The 13,528-nt window shown below is 39.7% G+C and overlaps 3 protein-coding genes and 1 pseudogene across 3 annotated transcripts in view; all 4 read right to left on the bottom strand.

Moving 5' to 3' along the window:
* The window catches only part of nsmfb (NMDA receptor synaptonuclear signaling and neuronal migration factor b), a 52,530-nt gene extending 51,799 nt beyond the window's left edge, over positions 1 to 731 (bottom strand). The window contains exon 1 of the mRNA XM_053610439.1: positions 647 to 731. Within this exon, the coding sequence (XP_053466414.1) occupies positions 647 to 717 (71 nt within the window). The 5' untranslated portion in view covers positions 718 to 731. The remainder of the gene's footprint in view (positions 1 to 646) is intronic.
* Positions 732 to 2,921: 2,190 nt separating this feature from the next.
* Positions 2,922 to 5,841, bottom strand: LOC128599070 (leukotriene B4 receptor 1-like). The gene has a single exon (XM_053610437.1). It carries the CDS (start codon positions 5,611 to 5,613, stop codon positions 4,720 to 4,722), a length of 894 nt encoding a protein of 297 aa, XP_053466412.1. The 5' UTR covers positions 5,614 to 5,841; the 3' UTR covers positions 2,922 to 4,719.
* Positions 5,842 to 6,672: 831 nt separating this feature from the next.
* LOC128599071 (leukotriene B4 receptor 1-like) lies at positions 6,673 to 10,401 on the bottom strand. The gene has a single exon (XM_053610438.1). It carries the CDS (start codon positions 9,514 to 9,516, stop codon positions 8,623 to 8,625), a length of 894 nt encoding a protein of 297 aa, XP_053466413.1. The 5' UTR covers positions 9,517 to 10,401; the 3' UTR covers positions 6,673 to 8,622.
* A 111-nt stretch (positions 10,402 to 10,512) lies between these two features.
* On the bottom strand, positions 10,513 to 12,402 carry LOC128599309 (leukotriene B4 receptor 1-like; annotated as a pseudogene).
* Positions 12,403 to 13,528: the final 1,126 nt, after the last annotated feature.

Here is a 13,528-nt window from a genome sequence, read left to right as displayed (position 1 = left end):
ATAAGGAGTGCTTGGGGAGCTTGAGGGTCTCGAGAAGCTGGCACAGCTGCTGAGATGTGACTAGAATATTCAAGATATTGCAGAGGAATATGCAGCTTTTAACTTCTGCAGCAATTAAGTTAGGATCCGATTTACCTATTCTGTAGAGATGTGTTGAAAGGAATGAATTATTATATGGCGCAACATTAAGTTAAAGATCACAATAAAGAAACACTGACGCACTGAGAAACCTGTTTAGTTCACAGACCTTTATACCACCTTTATATCACCTCAGTGCATTTGAGATTTTTGTCTTTCTAAATCCTCCTCTCTTTTTTTTTCTTTTTTGTTAAAAGTTAGGAAGGCTCCAAAATATTCAAACTACCTGCAAGAACAACTGTCATGAAATGCAGTGATGTTTGCAGTGACAAGAAGATCATTACACCACGACTATTTATTATAGTGCCCATAATAAAAATGCAATAGAATTTTTTTTCTTTTTTTTCTTTTTTTTAAAGGCTGCACTAAGAAATCTGTTTGCATGAAGATATAGGAGTGTGTGTGTGTGGGGGGGGGGGGGGGGGGGGGTTGGCACAAACCCCCCCAAACACATCAGCACCCGTTTAAGGACGGACTTGGAGATGTGCGCAACGGCTCGTTTACTCACCTAACTTTTGCGGCGACGGAAGAAATGGCATCGTTCCTCAAATTCTTTCTTTTGGATACGGCAGTTCCCATACTGCACAGGAAACAACACCGGGACAAAAGCAGCTCATTCCACTAGTCCGCAGTGCAAGAAGACTGAGAAATGTCTAGATACCACAGGAGATGTAGGGGAACGGTTCTCAGGGTGAAGGCGCACATTCGCAGCCTCCTGTAGTTCTCAGACTGGGTTGGTGAGATATCCGGTTAGTTCCTTACTCTGAGCTGAGCTTCATGGCTCTGTGTCCAGAGATAAGTGGAATGATGCGCAACCTGGAGCTCCGACAGTCAAGTACCGCGCTGCCAGCATCACGCGCTCTGTGTGCGCGCACGCGCCCGAGAGAGTGTGTGAGTGCGCGCACGCTCCGGTCTTTTACTACTAGAGCTCTCACAGATTCATGAGCATTGCTGTAACAGTAGTTATAATACTGTGCTCAACACACAGTGTCTTAATATGAAATAACGGGATTTTCGTAATCTGTTAGTAGAACAGGAATACTCACTGCATGTACTGTAGCCAATAACACATCGGTCACTGCATGTATAACCCCACTTCACTGTGTTATACAATGAGTGATGTTTTTTGAAGATATGCACTTATATTTCACAATATATTTAGCACACAATTCCTCTAAAGACAGTGACAGTACAGCACCTCTTCCTGTGATGTCAGTTAACGTTTGCAAAGAGTTCTGGGACACTTCTCCATTGCAAACATTCAAAGCACTTCTGTATACTTACTGTAGGTTTGGACATGTGCACTTGCAAAGACATTTCTGCCTTAGTTTGATGTTTGATCATTATCTGGTTAAAAAAAAAATACATTTACTTGGGCAGGAGGAGTGAGCAAATGAGCAACCAAAAAAACTGGAAGGGAGGAAAGAAGACGGTTAAAGAGTAGGAAGGATGGAAGGGAGGAGAAAGAAGGGACAAAGTAAGAAAGGAGGTCAGGGCAGAAGGAAGATAGGAAAGAAGGAATTAATGAAGAATGGAAAGAAAAGAAAAAAGAGAGAAGGAAAGGAAGGAATACGTGTATGGATAATAGGGCTGTAGTCAAGAATGCCATTGTCTAGTCCAAGATAAGTCCTGGACCTGGACTAGCTGAGATCAAGTCAAGAAAAGAGTCTTAAAGCAGCCAGTCAGCCATCCATCCATCCATCTTCTATACCGCTTATCCTTTTCAGGGTCACGGGGAACCTGGAGCCTATCCCAGGGAGCATGGGACACAAGGCGGGGTACACCCTGGACAGGGTGCCAATCCATCGCAGGGCACAATCACATACACACTCACATACCCATTCATACACTACGGACACTTTGGACATGACAATCAGCCTACCATGCATGTCTTTGGACTGGGGGAGGAAACCGGAGTACCCGGAGGAAACCTCGCAGCACGGGGAGAACATGCAAACTCCACACACACAGGGCCACGGTGGGAATCGAACCCCCGACCCTGGAGGTATGAGGCGAACGCGCTAACCAGTCAACATTGATTCCAAATAATAGAGCGACACGGTCAAGACTAAATATCACCAAATCCTTTTCGAGGCAAAACCTTTATTTACAGCTAGTTGCTGTAAAGGTTTATATAAACCTTTACAGCTAGTTGCCTTAATTTGTGCACTGCTCCAATGACTAGGCTGAGTTCCAGAAGAAGGAATTATTGCTTTTCAGACTTTGGCATGCAAAAATAAAATACAAAACAAGCATCCATTTTACAAATTTTTGGTCAAGATGAAGACGATATTCAGTGATACAAATGTCCAAGTCCTAGACATGTCCAAGTATAAATGTCAATAAGCCTGAGACAAGTCAATAAAGAAAACATCTCAAGACACCAGACTTGAGTCCTACAGCCCTAATAAGCAAGTCTACATCTCCAATAGGTGTTCAAGTGGGTTGAAATCTGGTGAATGGAAAGGACATAGCTTAGGATTTGCATCATTTTCATCCTTTTAAAACAATCAGTGAGCCCTAATGCCCTGTGGGGGGGTCATCGTGGTAGAGACTACTCTCATCAAGATAGAAATGTTTCATCATAGGATAAAGTTGATCAGTGGTTGATTGACAAATGTTTTAAAATTATTAGTGTGAATAATTTTGACAGAATATTGTCAGAGGAGGTGTGAATACTCTCCAACTATTTCAGTGGGAAAACATGGAAGAATACCAAGATTTTTCAAGTATTTGACTGCATATGTACTGTATGCCGGATAACATGGACAGAATACAAATTTCCAGGCCATCAGAAAGGCCCTCAGTGTGTTCGCCTAAGAGAATCAGTTATTCACTCTCCCTCAGGCTATGACAGCCTGTGGGACATTTTCCAGCAATGGCAGCAGTGTGAACTGTAAGGTCTTATTGCCTCTTAACTGGAAGTCGTTCTGTGATTTTACTTGATGTTTCATTGATGATATTTCTTCTCATCTGAGATATTTCACAGTGAACGTGTCTCAGCTTCACTACTGTGACAGTGACTACATCTCATCCCTCACTCTCTTTCACAATCTATTGCTTCTATAGTGTACAGTCACAATACATATAGCCTATAGGTATATAAGCCATCAATAACAACAACAGTACCCTAGCTCAACAATATAAATTTATACTATAAATATCATTTTAATTTAAAACAAAACATGCCATCGCTTTCTCATTGTCACTCATAGCACAGTGGCCACCGCCTTGAACATAGTCTTTAGGTAATGTAAGAGTGAAAGGCTCAGCTGGTAATAACCTAAGGTCCATGATGAAAACCTCTGATGAAATTATAGCTGACATTATTTTTCTAGCTGTAGTAGATAGTGGAGGAGACAGAGAACATCATCAGCTTTTAGAGAAACAATACAGAGAATGTAAAATGAGATGGAGCTAAATCAATTAACTATCTGTCAGACAGATAGAATGGAAGGAAGGAAGGATGGTCAAGGAAGATAGAAGAAAAAAGAAAAGAAGAGAAACAGAAAGGGAAAAGGTCAGAAGAAGAGAAAGATGAAAGGAACAAAGAATGAAGGAAAGAAGGACAAGGGATTAAGCAAAGAACATATGAATAAACAGAAGAAGCAACAAAGTAAGGGCAAAATGATACAGGAAAGAAATAAGGTAGATTTGTTGATCATTGTTTCTCAATTGTATCACAAATAACATTACATACTTTCATACAAATCACGTTTATTATACATTTATAATATCAGTATATTAACAAATCAGTTGACTTAAAACTTAAAATCTCTCATCTTCCTAGATTATAGTCTGAGGACATCATTATTTACTTTGAAGTAAGATTAAGAGCACTTTGAGGTAAAAACCAGGTTAAAAAAAAAAAAAAAACAGTTCAATGTTACCAAAAGAAATAGAAAGTGGATGTGGGTTGGGGATACTGCACTCAAAAGGGCATTTTTCTTCTTTTATTTTACAGCTGACTAGAAAAGGGAAGTTCTGTGGTTTTCATGCAAGAAAAGGCGTTGCCTATAGTCTGAGAAATGCATTTCCAAAAGTCATAATGACAAGAAGTACAGTTTAAAAAAGGAGAAAAAAAATCTCTGTATTTGGTAGTTCTGGATGCTCTTTTAGCACAAAACCTCAAATCCCTCTTCACTTTCTAAGAAATCTATATGTCTTCATCAATCTAAAATGAATTCAACATTTACAGTACAGGCTGGGAAGAGTCTGAACCCTTGTTTAGTAACCAGTAGATCCTACATGAGCAAGAAATAATCTGCACCACACAATTTCTGGATATTATAGACCATTCACTTCTTAAAAATCTGTTCCTTATAAAGCATGGATATTAAGAGAAATCATCTGATGAACTGCTTTTGTCATGAGAGATATCGTCACGTCGCAGTATGACTTGTTCCTTCGTTTAATTTCCTTCATTCAATCTGCAAACAAATTACTTGATTAAAAGATACAAAAAAGACAATGAAAAACAGATTGTAGGAATAGGTAGAAGTGGGTTTGGGTCCATATGCATAAGCTTTAACAAATCACTGGCTTTCAGGGAAAATCCATAAACTCTCTCAAACCTCTACATCATGAAGTAGTTTCTGTTCCAGGAGTGTACTGACGTAGAGCCCGAGCAGAGAAGGCGTACAGAAAGGGGTTCACACAACTATTAATGAAAGTCATAGCTCCAGTGATATTACTCCCAGCTTCTGCAGATTTTAACAGATTGTCATTCTCAAGCAACACAGCAGTGATGAGCACAGTGTTGGAGATTTGATTCGGGACCCAAAAAATAAAGAAACATGCCACAATTCTGGTCACCAGCTTTGTCATTATGTTACTGCTAAAGAAAGCTGACTTATTAACTCCCCGGTAAAGCTGAAAGTAGAAGTAAATCAGTGTGAGGAACAAAACCACAAATACCATAATCTCCCAGATTAAAGTAGCCACTCTTTCAACATCATTATGATAGTGTAGACGGCATTGAAGGTGTCCTTGCCCATCCAAGCTTAGTGAGCGCTGTAGAAGCGCATAGGATGATAATACTCCACTTAACATCCACATCCCACTCAAGAGGATCTTCTTTCCTTTACTTCCAAGCTTGTTCCATTTCTGAGGATGTAGCACTTGCATGTATCGCTGTACACTCATCAACATCACACACAGTGTGCTACAGTAGAGGCTGAAGTACAGCAAGTAGGACAGAAGCTTACACAGGAACAAGTCAAAAACCCAGCCATGCAGAACAGACCAAATCCAAACCGGCAGAAAAAGTAGAGTAAGCAGGTCTGATATGGCCAGGCTTAGCATCAGTCTCGGAGTGAAACTGCCTCCCTTCAGCCATCCAGCAAGACGCACCATTACTGCTATGTTCCCAGGAACTCCCAGGATGAAACAAACTGCCAGCACACTACTGGCAATCAGGCTTTCAGTTAAGACGGGAGAGGTGAGAGAGCTGTTTGATGAGTTGAGTTGCTGCATTGTTAGATACTGTGGTAGGGCAGTGAGGAAACTCTAGCTTATAAAGTAAGCAGAAGTGTTGGTCTCTGTACCGTCCAGTGTCGAAAAAAACACCGTTCATTGCGTCAAAAAATGCATTTCCAGACACTGTGGTGGCAAAAAGCCCAGCACTTTTGCAGTTCTTCATGCGTCCATTTTAACATTATAACATTTATAAATGTGTCAATGTTAAATTTTAAAATCTACAGAGTGATTTACATGATGGAAATGAGAGTGAGTTCAGTCACAAAACTTTAGGTACATATAGGCAGTATTAGAAATTAGTATTTGAAATTGCCCAGTACTAACTGGGTAAATGGGTACTTGCAAACTTTAGGGGGTAATTCCTCTACGTAAGTCCCAGATGGGGGTGATCCACCTGTCCATCTGCTTGAGATAGAAGGACCCAATTCAATTCAATGTTTTTCCAGTGGGACACCCTGACAGAGCAGGCACCGGACTCTCCACAGAGAGATGACATGCAGCATTCATGGCAGTCTCATATGGAAATTATGTGATGCATTTAAGCAATGTGACAACATCTGCAAATCTCATCTACCTTGGGAGAATAGACCAGAGAATAGAGCTAGTGACAAAACTCACATCAGATCTGGGCAGTGGTAGCTCAGTGGTTAAGACATTGCCCATTTTTTGGAAGGTTTTGAGTTCAAATCCCAGCACTGCCAAGCTGCCAGTGCTGGATCCTTGAGCAAGGCCCTTAACCCTCAACTACTAAGCCATATAAATGAGATAAAAATGTAAGACACTCTGGATAAGGGTGTCTGAGGTAAACCAGACAGGCAACATGATGATGATTTTTCCATGCAGAGAAAAAACACAGCCCCAAAGGCAGCAACAACTTCCTTAAAGCCGAGGTATGGGGAAAGAAAAGAAAGAAGGAAGGTTGAAAATAAGGAACAAAGAAATGAAGAAACACTTGTTTGTCACTGATATTGGCAAATCACCATTACCTGCTTTTATACAAATGAAACCATTTAAAATATCAGTGTGGTATCACATATATCACATCTTGTATGTTTTCCTCTGCAAATCTTAATACAATGTGGAGATATCAAAAGCCATAGTGACAAAAAGTAGTTAAAAAAAAAGGAGGCCATAATATGTTGAGTGTGTTTTATATTTCTGATTCACGCATTTAAGCATCCGAACCCCTTTCACACTCAAAGCTTAATAAAATCAATATAACAAATGGATTTTGCAGGGTGGGTAGATCAACTAATTTCCAACAGTTGAGGCACACATGCATACACATTAACATAATTATCAATGTTGTTAATGCTATGCCAACATCTAAATCTAATGCTAACCTTAACCTCAGTAACCAAAAGAAAACATTTTGGCTCTGTTTGTTTTTTGAAATAAAAGCTGTAGTTTTTTGTCTTTAAAAAAGCAGATTTCCTTGTGAAGAGCAGCAAAATGTCCCCATAAAGTAAAAGAACATGTCAGATATTTCTATCACTGTGGGAACATTTGGGGACTGGTTCCAACCAAGATATCAAAACAACCTTGCCAAACCGTGTCTTTATAGGCCACACTTTGTGCCTAGGGACATTGCCATTCTGGCACAGGAAAGAGTGTTCCCTAAACTGTTGCAACAAAGTTGGAAGCAACTTTTTTTTATTAACAGACTACACTCTCCCAGTATTTCATAGGCTTGTCCAAATGAGTTGTAGCAAACTTTAAACGAGCTTCGACATGCCTTTTCTTTAGTAATGTAGTCTTGCAGGGTGAGCGTGAGCAGTGGAGTGCATTGCCTATGGTTTTCTCTGTGACGATGGTACCTGCTGCCTCCAAGTGTTTCTGGAGCTCTTTCCGAGTGGTCCTTGGCTCTTGGGCTACTCCTCTGACTATTCTTCTGAATCCCTGGTCAGAAATCTTGCGAGGAGCTCCTGTGCGTGGCCGGTTGATGGCGGAGTGATGTTGCTTCCACTTGTGGATAATGGCCCCAATGATGCTTACTGGAGGATTCAGAAGTTTTAAAATAGATCTGTATCCGATTCCATCAATATGTTTTGCAACAATAAGGTTGCGATGGTCTTGGGAGAGCTCTTTGCTTTTACCCATTATACATTTATAATATCAGTATATTAACAAGTTAGTTAACTTAAGTCAGTTGACTTAAAACTTAACATCTCTCATCTTCCTAGATTATAGTTTGAGGACATCATTATTTACTTTGAAGTAAGATTAAGAGCACTTTGAGGTAAAAAAAAAAAAAAAAAAAAAAGGTTACATGATTACATGTACTATATAAAAGATACACAAAGTTTAATTTTACCAAAAGAAATAGAAAGTGGATTTGGGTTAGGGATACTTCACTCAAAAGGGCATTTTTCTTCTTTTATTTTACAGCTGACTAGAAAAGGGAAGTTCTGTGGTTTTCATGCAAGAAAAGGCGTTGCCTATACTCTGAGAAATGCATTTCCAAAAGTCATAATGACAAGAAGTACAGTTTAAAGAAGGGGAACAAAAATTCTCTGTATTTGGTAGTTCTGGATGCTCTTTAAGCACAAAACTTCAAACTCCTCTTCACTTTCTAAGAAATCTATATGTCTTCATCAATCTAAAATGAATTCAACATTTACAGTACAGGCTGGGAAGAGTCTGATCCCTTGTTTACTAACCAGTAGATCCTACATGAGCAAGAAATAATCTGCACCACACAATTTCTGGATATTATAGACCATTCACTTCTTAAAAATTTGTTTCTTATAAAGCATGGATATTAAGAGAAATCATCTGATGAACAGCTTTCGTCATGAGAGATATCGTCACGTCGCAGTATGACTTGTTCCTTCGTTTCATTTCCTTCATTCAATCTGCAAACAAATTACTTGATTAAAAGATACAAAAAAGACAATGAAAAACAGATTGTAGGAATAGGTAGAAGTGGGTTTAGGTCCATATGCATAAGCTTTAACAAATCACTGGCTTTCAGAGAAAATCCATAAACTCTCTCAAACCTCTACATCATGAAGTAGTTTCTGTTCCAGGTGTGAAATGGCGTAGAGCCCGGGCAGAGAAGGCGTACAGAAAGGGGTTCACACAACTATTAATGAAAGGCAGAGCTGCAGTAATATTATCTCCAGCTTCTGCAGATCTTAACAGACTGCCATTCCCAAGCAACACAGCAATGATGAGCACAGTGTTGTTGATGTGAAATGGAATCCAAAAAATAAAGAAACATGCCACAATTCTGGTCACCAGCTTTGTCATTAAGTTACTGCTAAAGAAAGCTGAGTTATTAACTCCCCAGTAAAGCTGAAAGTAGAAGTAAGCCAGTATGGGGAATGAAACCACAAATATTATAATCTCCCAGATTAAAGTAGCCACTCTTTCAACATCATTCCAATAGAATTTCTTGCATTGAAGGTGTCCTTCCATGTCCAAGCTTAGCGTGCGCTGTACAAGAGCATAGGATGATAATACTCCACTTAACATCCACATCCCACTCAAGAGGATCTTCTTTCCTTTTCTGCCAAGCTTGTTCCATTTCTGAGGATGTAGCACTTGCATGTATCGCTGTACACTCATCAACATCACACACAGTATGCTACAGTAGAGGCTTAAGTACACCAAGTAGGAGAGAAGCTTACACAGGAATAAGCCAAAGACCCAGCAATGCAGAAGTGACCAAATCCAAACCGGCAGAGAAAGCAGAGTGAGTAGGTCTGATATGGCCAGGCTTAGCATCAGTCTCGGAGTGAAGCTGCCTTCATTCAACCATCCAGCAAGACGTACCATTACTGCTATGTTAGCAGGAACTCCCAGTATGAAGCAAACTGCCAGTACACTACTGGCAATCAGGTTTTCAGTTGAGACAGGAGCGGTGAGAGAGCTGTTTGATGAGTTGAGCTGCTGCATTGTTAGATACTGTGGTGTACCTGGGTGTATGCTCTATATAATAAAGTAAGCAGAAGTGTTGCTGTCTGTGATTTCCAGTTTAGATAAAAACAGCATGACATCAAAGAGAGATACACTTCAGGAAATTATGGTGAAATAAAGTCCAGCAGGGTATTTTGCATTTCGTCATGCATTCATTTTGGAGGCATGATGCAGCACTTTGACTAATTAGCCAGACTTTTGGTCATTTGATCTATTTGCTGTAGTCTGTTCTTTGTGAAGATGAGGTCAAAGCCAAATCCCACAGTGATGGATGTGACGAGAATGGAATCGCTGGTGGATTTGTAGAAATGAGACGGACCAACTCAGACAAGCTGAATTTCTGCAGTTAGCCAGAACTGATAGAGAGTATGATTTAAAAAGGGGGGAATGTGAACGGTAAAAATAAATAAATAAATACATACATACATACATACATACATACATACATAAAGATGGAGAATTAACATATAGAAGAAACTGGGTGGAGAAAAGACTTGAGACTTCAGTACAAATCCCATCCATGCAACTGGATTAATACCCAACAAGCCAGAAACGTACAGTTACTTCAAGCACCTTTGGATGCTAAGACAATGAGATGACATGAGGAAGAAACCTTAAGAGGAACCAGATTCAAAAGGGAACCCATTATGGGATTACAAATGTGTACAGTATACAGGCATAGAAGAGTAAAGGCAAACAGTACTAAGTGTGTTGAAAGGATATTCAGTATGAGTAGGGGAGAGCTGGCACAATTATAAAAAATGATTTAGTTTGAGTTAAATTACACAACAGTGATTTAAATTATAGACTTCATATGATCCACATACTGTTACGCATATGTTTCTGCTTCTTTTATGATATGCGAGTTTCCCCACATTTTCAGCGAGTGCGATACATTTTCACTGAAAGCTAAATGAGTTCTGTGTTACAGCTGTACCACAAAAGCAGCAACATTGTAACATTGCATGGGCCAAATATAACACCACTCAAATACTTTTTAAAAGATGTTCACAGTACTCTGTGTGATGTGCCTTTGAGAATAGCTTGGAAAATATTAAGTAAATACAATAAAGATTTGGATAGACATTATGCAAATGTGGAAAGTAGCATGGTTTATTAATTCTTTGATTTAAAAAGGACAATATTACATCCTTATGAGCTCTGTATCAGTTGCATTTGTTCCTTAGCCATTTACCAGCACAGAATTTAGTGGGTGGGTGTCTTTTCTGCCTTAGTGCTGGCTTCTTTCTCCACGCTTAACAGTATGAGATGCCTCTGAAGCAAAATGTTATACAGTGATAACATGTTATAATTGTATGGAAGTAGCATTTACAATATCTGAAAACTTTATTGTGGGTTATAGATGTAAGCATTCAAGGTCAAAACCTCTTTCCGTTTCAGTCAAAAATATATATAATATACATACATACGTCAGCAATTTAAAGTACACAAAACAAACACAAAACTGTACTTTAATTCAATGCTGAACTGAACACATTTGATTTTTTACAGTGCAGAATGGAAAAAGGATCAACCCTGAATATACTTCAGCAAGCAATAACCTACACCAAACATTTCCTGGAAAAATCCTGTGTTAACAGCTCTCTTCAGGTTATGCCACACTATCTCAAAGGCCATAAGGTTTGGACTTTATCTTGGCAAATTTGAACATTTTTGCCTTCCGGTTTAAGACTTCCTCCTTTGTTTCAGGCGATTATGCTTCAGAATTACCCAAATTTTATTAGATACATTAGGTAGATTTTTAAAAATGTTTTTTTTTTAAATCACACAGCACCACTATAAATTTAATAAATTAATCTACAAAAGATACACAATTAGAAGTTGCTAAAAACTATAATAACAGACTGTTAAGAATAAGCAAAATTATTAGTATATCTTGATATGGAGTGCTTTTAAATGTAACATCTGTCACTGGCTGTTAGAAAGAATATATCAAATCTCTCAAACCATCATAAACTAAGCATTTTCTGTTCCAGCTGTTTGCTGACGTAGAGCCCGAGCAAAGAAGGCATACAGGAAGGGGTTCATGCAGCTGTTAATAAAATAAAAGTCAGAGCTATAGCAATGTTGTCTCCAGAGCCCGCAGATTTTAACAGACTGTCATTCCCGAGCAACACAGCAGTGATGATCACTATGTTGGAAATTTGTAACGGGACCCAAAAAATAAAGAAACATGCCACAATTCTGGTCACCAGCTTTGTCAATGGGCGACTGCTAAAGAAAGCTGACTTATTAACTCCCCGGTAAAGATGAAAGTAGAAATAAGTCAGTGTAGGGAACAAAACCACAAACAATATAGTCTCCCAGATTAAAGTAGTCACTCTTTCAACATCATTCCGACAGCATCTCTTGCACTGAAGCAGTCCTTCCCTGTTTTTGGTTAGCGTGCGCTGTACAAGAGAATAGGAAATAATACTCCACTTAACATCCACATCCCACTCAAGAGGATCTTCTTTCCTTTTCTGCCAAGCTTCTACCATTTCTGAGGATGCAGAACTTGTATGTATCGCTGTACACTCATCAACATCACACACAGTATGCTACAGTAGAGGCTGAAGTACACCAAGTAGGAGAGAAGCTTACACAGGAATCAGCCAAAGACCCAGCCATGCAGAAGAGACCAAATCCAAACCGGCAGAGAAAGCAGAGTGAGCAGGTCTGATATGGCCAGGTTTAGCTCAGACTGAAACTGCCTTCCTTCAGCCATCCAGCAAGACGTACCATTACTGCTATGTTAGCAGGAACTCCCAATATGAAGCAAACTGCCAGTACACTACTGGCAATCAGGTTTACAGTTGAGATAGGAGAGGTGAGAGAGCTGTTTGATGAGTTGAGTTGCTGCATTGTTAGATACTGTTGTGTACCTCGGAGTAGGCTCTAGTAAAGTAAGCAGAAGTGTTGGTGTCTGTGGTTTCTTGGTTAGATAAAAATAGCATGTCAAAGAATATGGTGTGAAAAGACTTCCCTTCAGGAAGTGGTGAATAAATGTCCAGCACGGTATTTTTTTAAATTATTTTATTCATTTTGACATTATAACAATTATGCTTTATAAATGTATCACTGTTAAATTCCAAAATCTACACAACATTAAAGAGATGTATTTTGAATATATTAGATAAAACTAAATCTACAGTCAACTGCACAAGACTGTGCTGAGTAAATTCTTGTTTTTTTTTAATCAACCTGTGGAGGAAGGGCGTGGTCAAGTGTCGGTTTGTGAATGGAGGATGGAGCTGTGAAAGTGAATGGTAAGGATGAGGCTGCATCTATGGGTGATTTACTAATGAAAGTTCTGTTTCAGTGAGTGGCAGCAGGGAAATAAATGGATGACATGAGAGCACAGGGAGAGAGAGAGACAAGAGCCCCACAGCTAGAGCTGAGCTGAACTGAACATTAATGTGTGTATGTGTTTACATTGGTCTGAGTGAGACCATGATTCAAGAAGCGATGAAAAGCTCTCCCCAAAGAGAGAAAGCAAAAATATAATAAAGAGGCCTCTTTAATTGTCCCAAGCGTGCCTCGTTTCCTCATATCCCATTTGAACACAGGGGAGTGTCACACTAGTGCCAAAACTTGAGGAATTGAGGAAGATACACCATCATGGAGTCCCCCTCTCCATCAAGACCCTCACCAGTATCCACAAGACTCAACACCAGACCCTCCATGAGCGAAGATTGGAGCATGAGCAGTACTTCCATACACCTTCTCCAGACACAGACTGAGGATTGACAGGTGCTTCAGAGCTTGGTCTAGCCTACATGTACTGTAGCAGCAGCCATGGCAGCTGCCGCAGCCATGTCCCACATTACACTGCCAAAGATGGGGCCGCATGATGACCCTGAGGTTTTGGTTGATCTCTTTGAGCATGCAGTGGCAGCGTTAGGCTGGACTGAGTCCAGGTGGGCAGTCCAGTTACTTCCACTACTGTTGGGGGAAGCCCAGCTCCCAGTTATGAACCTGCTGGGGTACG

This window comes from Ictalurus furcatus, chromosome 22 (genome assembly GCF_023375685.1).
Source record: "Ictalurus furcatus strain D&B chromosome 22, Billie_1.0, whole genome shotgun sequence".
NCBI lineage: Eukaryota > Metazoa > Chordata > Actinopteri > Siluriformes > Ictaluridae > Ictalurus > Ictalurus furcatus.
Note: the sequence above shows the minus strand (reverse complement) of the source record. Positions and strands in the feature narration are given on the sequence as shown.